Source organism: Tupaia chinensis, unplaced genomic scaffold, assembly GCF_000334495.1.
Source record: "Tupaia chinensis unplaced genomic scaffold, TupChi_1.0 Scaffold145652_1, whole genome shotgun sequence".
Taxonomy (NCBI): Eukaryota; Metazoa; Chordata; class Mammalia; order Scandentia; family Tupaiidae; genus Tupaia; species Tupaia belangeri.
In genome coordinates, this window is record NW_006205509.1 from 1 (window position 1) to 14508 (window position 14508).

General features: G+C 43.4%; 1 protein-coding gene across 1 annotated transcript in view; it reads right to left on the bottom strand.

Annotated features, from left to right (window-relative positions):
- Window positions 1-2840: 2840 nt before the first annotated feature.
- LOC102471851 (sodium channel protein type 8 subunit alpha) overlaps window positions 2841-14508 on the bottom strand; it is an 80434-nt gene continuing 68766 nt past the window's right edge. The window contains 5 exon segments of the mRNA XM_027768137.1: window positions 2841-3050; window positions 7004-7158; window positions 7665-7782; window positions 8292-8762; window positions 13586-13942. Of these exon segments, the coding sequence (XP_027623938.1) occupies window positions 2841-3050; window positions 7004-7158; window positions 7665-7782; window positions 8292-8762; window positions 13586-13942 (1311 nt within the window).

The following is a 14508-nucleotide window of genomic DNA, read 5'->3' on the forward strand; positions in this document are numbered from 1 at the left end:
AAATAAAGTCAAATAAATAATTCTAAAAAAATTATTTTTTAAAAAAGAGAGAAATCACCCCCCAAGGAGGGTGGCCATGCCACAATCCCTTCTCCTCCATTCTCCTCTCAGGCATGCACACATGCCCAGCTGAGTTTTAAGCCACCAGGTCCGGGACTTGAACTGCAGTCGACTACATGGGAGTCTATCGATATAATCATTATGCCATCTGCTGGTCCCTCTGTTTTTACAAATCACCTAATTTCAGATTTTTTTTTTTTGTGATCAGCAACAAAATGGATTAAAATGCCCTTAGAGAAAAGTGCCCAAGTCTTATCCTCTGTACCACCCACAAAACATGGCAGGAGGTTCTACATGTAAAATCATTTGTGTAATCTCATACTTTTAGAAATGGAACATTGACTTTCTTGTCTACTTTTAGACTCTCTGAAATCATACCATGATTTTTTTTCTTTTCAATTATTTCTTGTTCTCAAGGAGTTTTTCCCACATCTATGAATCCTTCTGTAAATAGTACAATGTGGAAGAAAATAACATTTGATAAGTGAAGAATAAATAAACTGTTATGTCAGAGAGAAGAAGTCAGAGATGGGGTCTTCCTGGGAGAGCCTGGCTCCCAGAGTGCTGGAATACCATAAGCATGGAATTAGGCCAGTGCTGCCCTGCAAGAGTGTAAGCCCCTTGGGGTTGGGACCAAGACTGCCTGGGCCCTTGGGATTCCTGTGGCTTCTGGGACAACTCTACACGGATAACGGTATTTGATTTATTCCGGTACAGAGGTGTTCTCGGTGCCACTGTTAGGCCCCCAGCAATACAGCAATCCAGTAACTCCCAAAAGCCAGAGGAATTTATGGATTATCATCAATTGACTATATGCTTATCTTATGTTTTCCCTTTCCACCTAGTATAAAAAGTGATAAATGTTTGCTATAGTAAATAAATGGTGTAAGACTATTCATTCTTTTAGCAGCTTACGGGTAGTGGAGGCATGTGGGATACTTGATCAAAAGTATCAGATTCTGAGGTAGCTCTAGAGAGGAGAGGAAGAGTGGTTCAGGCTAGGTAGCAAGCAGGGGAAAGGTCATGGTAGGAAGGCTTTGTTCCAAATCAGCCTGGGGTGGGGGGGAGTGTGGGAGGGAATGTATCTGTCTGAGTTCCTAGAAGATCCAGAGGGTGAGGGCTTTTATAGGTGGAGAGCCTACCTGACTTTAGGTGGTCTCACAGTTACTGTGATATAAAGTACCACAGAGTTATCTCCCCTTTCTCTAGAAAGAGAGGTGCCCCAGTCTTACTTAGTGCTCCGGGCCTTATCCCAAGCCTGTTCCTGGGGTCTTAGACCTCCAGCTCTCCATGTGTAGGGGCAGAAGTCCATGTCCCAACAATTGCAGATGGGAGCACTGAGATCTGCTGTGAGAGTCTCACACTGGGAGTGTGGGGGTGGGCAGCACAGGGAGGGTCTGAACCTACTTGGTTCACCTTAAGGGCAAAGGGTGGCTTCCTCAGCAGATTTAGGCATCTTCCAGAAGGTTGGTTTATTGAAACGGGGGACATAAATGGGGGCATGGTGATAGCTTCAGGAAAAAGTCACTAACCATGGAAATTTGCAGACTACATTGTAGGAAAGGAAAGCATTTCTTTTATTTTTTTTAAGGTTTTAACTATAGGATGCTTGTGCCTACCAGATAGACAGCGACAGACAGTGAGAGGGAAAGTAAGAAATCATCCCCCAGGGAGGATGGCCACCGAGCAATCCCTTCTCTTCCATTCTCCTCCTGGGATTTTGGGCACGCACACACATGCGCCCACCCAATGTGAGTTTCAAGCTGCCAGGTCTGGGATTCAAATTGCTGTCGGTTATGTGGGAGTCCAGTGCCTTTACCACCACGCCACCTGCTGGCCCCAAGGAATAGATTTCTTTTCTTTAAGTTATTATTTTTTCCCATAGAGTGAGTGCATTCGTTGGTTCTAAGAGCAGCAATCACTGTGGATGCAGCGGGCTGGGCTCTGGTTCCCTCCTGTAGAGATGCCCATGCTGCTCTGTCCTCCACCCAGAGGTACTTGCTAAGTAGTTCACACACAGCACAGCAGCCTAACCTATATTCTAAATGGACCAACCCAGCCCCCACCCTTCTGCTTCCTTGGCACTTCTCAGGCCCTAGCAGGAAGTGAATTTTCATTCACCCTTTGGCTGGAAGAAAAAGGCTTAGTTATTAGATTAAAAGAATAATTGTTAGTAAAGCCAACAAGGAACAAGTGCTAGTGGGATGAGAAAGGGAGATGATGCGGCTTCCAATCTGAAAAATAACATAGGAGGTCACAGGCTTGGAGGTGGTCTTGGAACCTGGTGGAAAAAAGGATTTCTTAAATTTGATGATCACTGTAGAAATAGCAATGTGTGGGATGAGGAGGACTTTTGCTGTGAACTCCCTTCTTTCTGATTCAGACTTGTTCGAATGAGGCTGGGGTGGCCAGCAAGAGAATCCACACAGATCCCTCCACCACCTCCTTCCCAGTAGCTGTCCCCCGGCCCCCTTCTCCTGGCAGCAGAAAGAGAAAGGACATCCTGCCAGTTGGGGAGTTTAGACCCATGATTCTATGTCTCAGTCTAATTCTTAGAATAAAACTAAGCCAGACCCACCAGAGTAAGGAACTGGTTGGTTAGTACCAAGAGTAAATGCAGGAACTTCAGCATTTCCCCTCCCAAATGAAGACCTGAGAGCTATGAGCAGAACTTCATCCAAAACTACATTCACACCTTGATCTACAACCTGGGTCCTGGGCAGCATCCCCCCCACTCCCCGACCCATTACAAAAAGAGAAATCCCTTTGCTGTCTTCCTGCTAGAAGGGGTGAGAAATAGAAAGCAGGACACGTACAGCCACGATGAGGAAGTCCAGCCAGCACCAGGCATTGGTGAAGAACTTGACGAAGCCATAGGCTGTCCACTTGAGCAACATCTCCAGGATGAAGATGTAGGTGAAGACTTTGTCGGCATATTCCAGGATGGTACGAATGGTCTTTCTCTGCTCAATGTAGATGTCCTCAAAGGCCTGCAAGAGAGGCAGGAGCTGCCTATTGCAATGTGTCAAGGTAAACTGGCACCGCTGGGTGCACCGCCACGCTCAGGCAGCTCCTCCTGCAGGGCATGGCCTGTCGTCAGTTCCCTGTCTCTCTCACTTTACTCCCCTGCTACATGGTTTTCTTTCTTTTCTTTTTTTTAAATTTAATAGCTTTGTGGAGATATAAATCACATATGATGCAACTCAACCATTTAAAATGTACATTTTGATGGCTTTTATTACATTCACAGCTGTGCATTAGTAGCGCCAATTTTAGAACATTTTTATTATCTTCAAGAAAACCCCCACCTGCATTCGTTAGCACCTCCTAGGCAACCACTAACCTGATTTCTGTCTCTACAGAGTTGTCTATGCTGGACATTTCATATAAGAAGAAACACACACTATGTGCTCTCTTGTAAGTGGCTTCTAAACTTAGCATAAGGTGCTCAAGTTTATTCATGTTCTGTCATGGGTCTTTTTAATAGCTGAATGATATTCCAGTGTATGGATATGCCATTATAAAAGGATATTTTGTTTATCTCTTATTAATTGATGGACATATGTGCTGTTCTTGTTTTTTGGGGCCATTATGAACAATGCAGCTATGAACATTTGAATGTAAGTTGGTTTTTTTTTTTGAGAGATTTTTGGTATAGGGTGTGTGCACCAGCCAGAGAAACAGAAAGTGAGAAATCTTCCCCCAGGAAGGATGGCCATGCCACAATCCCTTCTCCTTCATTCTCCTCTTGGGATCTTGGGCATGCTTGCACACACGCTTGGTGTGAGTTTTAAGCCTGCAACCATGGTCGACTACATGGGAGTCTAGCGACGTAACCATTACGCCATCTGCTGGTCCCTTGAGTGTAAGTTTTTATATGGACATTTTGTTTGTTTCATTTGGATATGTTCCTAGGAAGAGAATGGTGTATGATACCTCTGTGATTAGTTTTCTGAGAATCTGCCAAACTGTTTTCTAAACTGGTTATACCATGTTATACTCCCACCAATGGTACAAGTGGTCCAATATCTGCACATCCTCACTGACACTATACGTATAAGATATAGCAAAACATTTTCTCCTCTTAGCCCCCTGACAGCATAGATATTGGTGTAGTGTCCCAAGGGTAGGGACACCCAGGCAATGAAAATTTTAGCCTCACTTTCTTTCTCTGGAATTCAAGAATAAGATAGCTCCTTGATACCCAAGTATGCGCATGCCCATTTGCAGAGTGGGGGCCTATGTGGTGCTAAGAGGAGGGAACTCCTAGAGCATGAGAGAAAGCTGTGGAGGTAGGAAAAGTCCCTACCATGCAATCTGAATATTCCAGAAGGAAGGGTAGAATTGGGCTGCTACTTCGTCTTCTAAGATGGAGACACATGGGTATCAGGTGCTCCAGTTTCATCAGTGGGCAGTGGGGACAGAAGTCATGGGTTCCACAGGCTTCCTCAGGGTCTTGAGGCAAATAAGTCTCCCCTACTCAATCTAAAAGGCAGCAGCTTCCCTGTCAGGTTTTCCCTCATCTCCATTTGTTAGAAACCCATTCTGAGCCAGATCAGCAGGTGGAACAGTGGCTAAGGCACTAGACACCCACATGGCAGACTACAGTTCAAGTCTTGGACCTGTCAGCTTGACAGCTATGCCTGGCACATATGCGTGTGTGCCCAAAATCCTGAGGGGAGAATGGAAGAGAAGGGACTGCAGTACTGCCATTCCCTCTGGAGGGGTGATTTCTCACTTTCTCTCTCACTGTCTCTATCTGGTGAGTGCATATGCCCTAAGGCTCCTTTCTCCTAAAAAGGAGAAACAAATTTTAAAAAAGAAAGAAATCCATTCTATAACCTGAAGTGTGTGAAATGCCCAAAACTGATCTTATACACTGTGGGCTCAAATCCTCTCCCTCTGAAGTCTCATTATGACCACATTCTTCAGATTCTGGGCTTCTCTTGGATATTTTAGCTGTGGTTTCCCTTTGCTGTTCTTCTATCTCTGGCCTGTCAGTACATAGGGTCTTCATGTAATGAGTGAAATATCCCCTGATTCCTCATCTATGACAAACGAAAATCATCAAAGGTGAGCAGTAAAGAAAGTTCAGAACTTATGTTTCACTGTTGCTTTACTGTGATTACTGTGGAGATGGGAGAGAAGAATCAAAGGATGAGGCATGTTCTCCGTTACTTTAGGTTTTAGTTCACTAGACTTGAAGAATAATGATGACAACAATAATACAATGCTCTTCTCCAATCACTTGTCTTGCTCTGATCCTTCCTCTTCTCAAGGGAAACCATCTGGGGAGCCTCGGCAGGGATTCAGGAAGTGTGTCAAGAAAGCTCATTGATGCAACGAATGGTCCAGGGGAGGCAGGATGGTTTGGCTCCCCTTCACTCAGATCAAGGCTACTATGTCATCATTTTTGCCTCCTACTTTAATCCTGCCACCTTCCCACATAAAGCTTCCCTCCACCCCCAGGACCCTCTTCAGGAAAGCTGTCCTATTCATCCTTGGGCCTGCACATCACCATTCTCAGCTTCTCTTACTCTCTCGCCTCGCAAGTCAGGGAGACTTCTCAAGTCACAGGCAGAATCTTTAACTCTGAATCTGAAATTTCTCTCTCATTTTTTTGCTTCCAGATTAAACTTTTATTCCACACCTTCTTTAAAAACATTCCATAACTCTACATTCTTTGCCTTTCCCTTACTTTAAAAGAAGAAAAATGGGGGACCAGCAGTTAGCGTAATGGCTATGTCGCTGGACTCCCACGTAGTCGACCGCGGTTCGCGTCCTTCTTACTCTCTCGCCTCGCAAGTCAGGGAGACTTCTCAAGTCACAGGCAGAATCTTTAACTCTGAATCTGAAATTTCTCTCTCATTTTTTTGCTTCCAGATTAAACTTTTATTCCACACGTTCTTTAAAAACATTCCATAACTCTACATTCTTTGCCTTTCCCTTACTTTAAAAGAAGAAAAATGGGGGACCAGCAGTTAGCGTAATGGCTATGTCGCTGGACTCCCACGTAGTCGACCGCGGTTCGTGTCCTGGACCCGGTGACTTAAAACTCATGCCGGGCGCGTGTGCGTGTGTGCCCAAGATCCCGAGAGGAGAATGGAGAAGGGATTGCAGCATGGTCGTCCCCCCTGGGGGGTGACTTCTCACTTTCTGTCTCTCTGCCTCTCTCTGTCTGGCAAGCGCACGCACCCTATAGCGAAAACCTCTCTCTCAAAAAAAAAAGAAGAAGAAAAATGTATGATGTTTCAAGTCCCTTCTGTTATCATATATATTCAAATAGCAAATAGCTCCCTCACACCAGACCTGTCCAGGTGTACTCAGTTATAACTCAGATAAAAATACATGCAAATGCCAAAATAATTAATCCTAGCAGGGGAGGAGACTGTGTGTTCAGTGCCCTGGATGCCTCGCTGATTAACGATAAGCACTTAGGACACTGCAAATATAAATAATCTTCATACCAGAGATTTGCTCTCTAAACACTGCCTAATGTCATGGGTTCTCCAAATCCAATAGAGTGTGAAGGGAGAGTGGGTGGAGAAATACCACTGCCTTCTCATCTTGGGCAACTAACAAGTTAAAAAAAGAATTCTGGTGCTAGGTAAGGAGGGAAGTTCCGTTCTAGGAAGTTGCTTAGGATATGGTAAACCAGGCAGTAAAGACACATAGCAATTTGTGTGCTCAACCTAATAAAAATGGAACCTTAAGCTTGAGAGAGATTGTGCTAAATCTAAAGATCAGGATGTGGATGAGTATGAATTCTAATCTCAAAGGCTCGAAACACCAGCCCAAAACACTTTAATGCACTATTACCCTTGGGATCACAGCCAATCTGTGTTTTCAGAGAACAGGCTGGGGACCCATCCAACTTTTTTCTCCCTGCTTCTCCAAACCCTTCCCCAGCCAATCCCTTATCATAGTCTCCTCTGGACCTCACCAGGGCGCCACTGCTGAGCAGAATCATGAAGATGATGAAGGTCTCAAACCAATTGTGCTCCACGATGAGAAAGCAGGTCTTTCGCAGGATCCACCAAGACTTGCCTAGCCCTTCCTCAATGTTGACCTGGCAGCACTTGAACCGCTGGACACAACCTGGCACCAGCAGGAGAGGCAGGTCAGACAGTGGAAATGTGCCCCTCTCCTCCATCTCCCAGACCCTGCCCCGTGCTATCCCACCACACAGCCAGGAATACAGTGGCCCAATCAGAAAGTGGAGAGAGTGGCAAGGCTGAGGCTATGCTGCAAAGGCTAACAGGCATGGCCTTCTGGAGACAGGGAAAGCAGTGAGAAGGAGAAAGTGGTCATGAGGAGGCAGGCCCGGGAATGAAAGAACAGGTCTTTCCCGGGGAAGTTCATGGGCTGATACTAAGGGAAAACGAATAAAGCAAAGTTTGTGAATAGAAACTTGTTATAGGTTAGAAATGATTAGGGGAAACCATTTAAATTTCCTTCAAAATGGTGGGGTAGAGAACAAAGATCTTACAAATAGCAGAGAGCACCCTCCTCTAGCCCTTTCTCCCAACTACTAACTGGGGTAGAAATGTGTCTGTGAGCAGGGCAAGTGACAATGACCATACCCACTCCTTGCCCCCTTTTACCTTCTGTGAAGCAGGCATCTGGGTCCAAGTATTCTTCGGGCTGTTCCACAGGGACTTCTTCTACTTCTGGTTTGATATCAATGGTGCTTCCTTCAGAGGAGCTAGTATCATCCAGTTTCTAAATATGTAAGGAAAACGGAGATTAAGCAAATCAGTAGCAACCTGTCCACTTGACACTGATAACTAACTCTGGTAGGAACAACGTACAAACTACCATTCTCTAGATTCCTGTTACAACTCACTGTCACCCAACTCATAGGCAATCCGTAACCACAGGGCCCTCAAGACTTCTATCGGAATGACTTATAACAACAAAACCCACTTGCAGAAGACAGTTACCCACCCTAAAGCAAATGTGACTCTAGGCTGGTCTTGGGGATATAACCTGGACTAGTAGCAGGGAAGCACTCAACGGTTTACTAGAGCCTCTGACCCAGATTATCCAGAAGCAATGGAGCCACATCAGGAGTATCTCAGGAATCTAGGTCATCAAGGGAAGGCCTAGAGTGATGCTGTGTCAACTGACCACTCCAGAATGTCTGCCAAACCAATAGCTGAATCAATCCCAGGGGCTAGAAGCCCTGTTTGCTCTCATATAAGATCAAGGTTTCTAGGCTGGGGCCTTACATCTTTGCTGCCTTCAGGATCCGACTCGCTGCTAACATCCTCTGTGTTGAGGTTCTCAAAATCAGACTCGCCTACAGCAATGGGCACCCGCACAGTCAGATTGGGATTGTTGATGAAGGACATATGGTCCTCATCAATGATGTATTTCTCCACACTGCTGCCAATGCCGCTGGTTGTGCCATTGCCATTCTTTTGGAAGTCACCATTCCGGTGGATGTCTGCACCAGTGTGGTTGGCAATACAGTTGGCTTTCTTTTCATACAACTCGTCCAGAGGTTTCACTTCATCGGCCTCACGCTGCTTGAAATGGGCCTGCATGAAGGCATGCACCTTCACTTTGGTCCAAGCCACACCCTTCTTGATACGGATGACTGAGATCTGTAGGTTGTTCATTTCCCCATCGTCATCTGTGGCTGCCAGGTTGTCTGCACTGAAGGAGCTCAGAAGCAAGGCCAGAAACAGGTTCAGCACCTGTGCCAGAAGCGTTAGAAAAAAGGAATGAACGACACCATCAGGAAACTTACCTGCTAAACTGCAAACTGACCAACAGACTTCATGTGACAGACTACAAAGAGCTGTTGCTGTGTTTTGTTTGGCCACACAGTATTTTAAGGGCTTAGGTCAGCAGAAGGAAATTTTGTTTGGTTTTGGTTGTAATACAAGGAGTTTAGAACCTCCTTCCTTTCGTTTATTGTTTCTAGTTTTACATACACACATCTGTACATCTAAAACATTGTGTGGTTGGAAAAGTCATGACGTACTTTTCTATGAAAAAATTTGCCATGATTCTTCCAATGACCCAATATATTACTTTTCTTACAGTAAAAAAAAAGCAAAGGGTATATCTATTTTGGAAGAAAATTCTCTAAAAAATGAGAAAAGATGGATCTGATTTATTGAAAGTCTAAAAATGCACAAATGCTGTGTGTCCATGAGCAGTAGAGGTCGTAGAGGACCCATATTAGAACAAATTAGACATGGAGAGGCATACTTGCCTACAACAAATCAAGAAGGAAGAACGAAAACATATTTTATCTGTTTTAGGAATAAATTTTAGTTTCCTAACATTTATTTTTATTTTCTTTTTAAGAATTATTTATTTTACTCATTGTCATTATTTTATTTTATTTTTATTTTTTGAAATTGACCAGAGGAAGACAGAGAGAGAGAAGGAAAGTGAGAAAGTAAGCTGCCAGGTCTGGGACTTGAACTGCGGTAAACCAGGTGGGAGTCAGGCCACTTTAACAACCATGCCACCTGCCATCCCCAGTTTTCTAACATTTATAAAAATAAAACAGCTTTAGTAAGACAGTGAAGGTAACTTGTATTCTAGTGTATAGCCAAGTATCAAGCTATCAGATGCAAATTTTGCTTATTTTTGTTTTAATTTGCTATTTTATACTACATTGGACATTGATGAACTAGTTTTTTTCTTTTTTGAGAAGTTTTTGTTATAGGGCACATGCACTCGCCAGAAAGACAGAAAGTGAGAAATCACCCCCAGGGGGGATGACCACACCACAATCCCTTCTCCTCCATTCTCCTCCTCTTGGGATCTTGGGCATGCATGTACAAGCACCCAGCGTGAGTTTAAGCCACCAGGTCTGGGACTCAAACTGCAGTTGACTACATGGGAGTCCAGCGACATAGCCATTATGCCAACTGCTGGTCCCTGAACTAGTTTTTATTAAGACTTCATTTTGAAAAGTGGGAGAGGTACTCACTTCTTGATTAACCTATATAGTTAACTTTCATAGCAGCACCTGAAAAAAATGTATTCCTAGCACTTCAGTATTGTATATAGTTTCATAATAATTAAAAATAACTCCAATAGCAAAAAAGGTAATAAATCCATTAAATTAAAAAAAAAAATTAAGGTACTGGGACCAGCAGTTAGCGTAATGGCTATGTTGCTGGACTCCCAAGTAGTCGACCGCGATTCGTGTCCCGGATCCGGTGGCTTAATTAATCTCATGCCGGGCGCGTGTGCGTGCGTGCCCAAGATCCTGAGAGGAGAATGGAAGAGAAGGGATTGCGGTGTGGCCATCCCCCCTGGGGGGTGATTTCTCACTTTCTATCTCTGTCTTTCTCTGTCTGGCGAGCGCACACGCCCTATAGCAAAAACCTCTCCAAAAAAAAGAAAAAAAAAATTAAGGTACTTAGGCAATAGTAATCCCAAACTTTAGCATGCATAAGAATCTCCTGAGGAGGGGGTGAGATGAATGTTTGTTAAGAAATATATGTATTTCTTTGGCCTACCTTGAAGAGATTCTGACACAGTAGATCTTGGTAAATACCTGGAACTTGTTTTTCTTAATGAGTAAAACTTACGTGATTATAATGCAAGTGGCTTTCAGACCACACTTTTAGAAATACTGGATGATTGAAGAAATGCAAAGAAAAGGGCAGATCTAGAAGTACTATGAAGAAAAAAATGGGGACCAGCAGTTAGCGTAATGGCTATGTCACTGAACTCCCATGTAGCCGACCACGGTTTGTATCCTGGACCCGGTGGCTTAAAACTCGAAATTGACCAGAGGAAGACAGAGAGAGAGAAGGAAAGTGAGAAAGTAAGCTGCCAGGTCTGGGACTTGAACTGCGGTAAACCAGGTGGGAGTCAGGCCACTTTAACAACCATGCCACCTGCCATCCCCAGTTTTCTAACATTTATAAAAATAAAACAGCTTTAGTAAGACAGTGAAGGTAACTTGTATTCTAGTGTATAGCCAAGTATCAAGCTATCAGATGCAAATTTTGCTTATTTTTGTTTTAATTTGCTATTTTATACTACATTGGACATTGATGAACTAGTTTTTTTCTTTTTTGAGAAGTTTTTGTTATAGGGCACATGCACTCGCCAGAAAGACAGAAAGTGAGAAATCACCCCCAGGGGGGATGACCACACCACAATCCCTTCTCCTCCATTCTCCTCCTCTTGGGATCTTGGGCCTGCATGTACAAGCACCCAGCGTGAGTTTAAGCCACCAGGTCTGGGACTCAAACTGCAGTTGACTACATGGGAGTCCAGCGACATAGCCATTATGCCAACTGCTGGTCCCTGAACTAGTTTTTATTAAGACTTCATTTTGAAAAGTGGGAGAGGTACTCACTTCTTGATTAACCTATATAGTTAACTTTCATAGCAGCACCTGAAAAAAATGTATTCCTAGCACTTCAGTATTGTATATAGTTTCATAATAATTAAAAATAACTCCAATAGCAAAAAAGGTAATAAATCCATTAAATTAAAAAAAAAAATTAAGGTACTGGGACCAGCAGTTAGCGTAATGGCTATGTTGCTGGACTCCCAAGTAGTCGACCGCGATTCGTGTCCCGGATCCGGTGGCTTAATTAATCTCATGCCGGGCGCGTGTGCGTGCGTGCCCAAGATCCTGAGAGGAGAATGGAAGAGAAGGGATTGCGGTGTGGCCATCCCCCCTGGGGGGTGATTTCTCACTTTCTATCTCTGTCTTTCTCTGTCTGGCGAGCGCACACGCCCTATAGCAAAAACCTCTCCAAAAAAAAGAAAAAAAAAATTAAGGTACTTAGGCAATAGTAATCCCAAACTTTAGCATGCATAAGAATCTCCTGAGGAGGGGGTGAGATGAATGTTTGTTAAGAAATATATGTATTTCTTTGGCCTACCTTGAAGAGATTCTGACACAGTAGATCTTGGTAAATACCTGGAACTTGTTTTTCTTAATGAGTAAAACTTACGTGATTATAATGCAAGTGGCTTTCAGACCACACTTTTAGAAATACTGGATGATTGAAGAAATGCAAAGAAAAGGGCAGATCTAGAAGTACTATGAAGAAAAAAATGGGGACCAGCAGTTAGCGTAATGGCTATGTCACTGAACTCCCATGTAGCCGACCATGGTTTGTATCCTGGACCCGGTGGCTTAAAACTCATGCCGGGTGCGTGTGCGTGCATGCCCAAGATCCCGAGAGGAGAATGGAGGAGAAGGGACTGCAGTGTGGCCCGGGGGATGATTTCTCACTTTCTGTCTCTCTGTCTCCCTGTCTTTTTGGCAAGCACACATGCCCTAAAGAAAAAACCTTTAAAAAAAAAAAAAAAAAAGAAAGAAAGAAAAGAAAAAAAATGTATGTATAAAAATAACACGTCCCTCTGGCCTTTTCATTACTTCAGTAAATACAACTCCTGCACTTGATTACATAATGTGATCAACATTTCCAAGCCCAGAACTCACCACCCTTCCTCCACTCTATTTGTCTCAAGGATATCTCCCATGACTGTCTCAAGATGCCTGAGCACATGACAAAAATCACCTCTTATTTTTGCACTCTGATCACACTTATCCAGGTTCCCATTTATTCACAGTCCCTCCACCCATCTAGTCTTTAAAAAGCTGTAACTTTGGGGCCGGCAGGAGGCATGGTGGTTAAGGGCACTAGACTCCCACATGGCCGACCAAGGTTTGAGTCCTGGATCTTGCGACTTGCTTTCTTATTCCCCACACCCCCCTTGCCGGGGTCAAATTAAAAATAAATACATATATAAAGTTAAATACAATAATTCTTTAAGGAAAAAAACCCTGTAACTTTAGGGCCAGTAGATGGCATAATGGTTATGTTGCTGGACTTCCACGTGGCCGACCGCAGTTCAAGTCCTGGAACTGGCGGCTTGAAACTTATGCCAGGCACATTTACATGCATGCCCAAAATCCCTAGAGGAGACAGGAGGAGAGGGACTGGGGCAGGGTGTGGGGGATGATTTCTTGCTTTCAGTCTCTGCCTCTCCCTAAGTGCACATGCCATATAGCAAAAATCTCTCAAACTAACAAACAACAAAACAAACATAAGCAAATATATCTGATATTCACCAGATATATGACCTTGGGAAAGTCACTTTCCAGAATTTTGCCTTTTTTAATTTTAAAAAGTATTTATTTAATTTTATCTATCATTATTATTATTTTAATTTGACCAGAGAGAGACAGAGACAGACACAGAGAGAGAAAGAAAGTGAGAAAGCAAACTACCAAGTCTGGGACTTGAACCACAGTTGGCTATGTGGGAGTCCAGTGCCTTAACCACCAACCCACTGCCAGCCCTGAATTTTGCTTTCTTAACTATGATTAAGGGTAAGCAGGTTGTGGGAGGTTATGGCTCGGTAAGTACTCTGTAAATATCAGTACTTTAGGGTTCCTGGGCCAAGAAAGAATACAAATACAGACATAAAAGGTAGGAGAAGAACTAAGCAGATTGGGCTTCGTATCCAAGGACAGGATATTCAGGGTAAAGGACAGAAGTATCTACAAATTAGTACTAACCACCAGGTTGCCAATAACCATGACCATCATAAAGACAATGAGGCACATGGCCTGGCCTGCCACCTCCATGCAGTCCCACATGGTCTCGATCCACTCCCCACACAACACACGAAAGACGATGAGGAAGGAATGGAAGAAGTCATGCATGTGCCAGCGAGGGAGTTCACAGTCCTGGTTGATTTTGCAGACACACTCTTTGTAGCTTTTCCCGAAGAGCTGCATCCCCACCACAGCAAAGATGAAGACAATAATGGCCAGCACCAGGGTCAGGTTTCCCAGGGCACCCACTGAATTTCCAATAATCTTGATCAGCATGTTTAGGGTGGGCCAGGATTTGGCCAATTTGAAGACTCGGAGCTAAGGAAAGAAAGCAAATAAACAAAAACTAAATGATAATCCATTTTCTTACTGCATGACTAAAATAAAAGGATATAAAATTAGTAAGATCAGTTTAGATCATTGATTTATTGGGAAATTCCTTTAATTTTCTAATACTGTCTCAGATTAAAAGGTGAGAAAAATGAAACACAGATAAGGGAAAAACAGGTTAATTCCACAGCATGTGAAAAATTTAGAACAAAAATCCCAAAACGCTGCTTCTAGTCCCTTGTATTAGACCCTGAGTCGATCTGCTTTTAAAAAAGGCAGACATGCTATGATAGAGAGAAAAAAATTGGAGGACATAAAAGCAGTGAAGGTACTTAATGAGAATAGGACAGTGTGGAATGGGGGAAGTGAAGAGAAAAGGATAGAGAAAGATAGCAAGAGAACAATAGAGAGGCAGGACATTAGTGAGAAACAGATATGGCTCATTACCTGTTGATGAGGACATGTATAGTATTCTCAACTGGATTGGTCTGAGAAGTATTTCATGATGGGCAAAGTATTTTTACAAGCAAAATGAGAAATAGCGATTGACTATT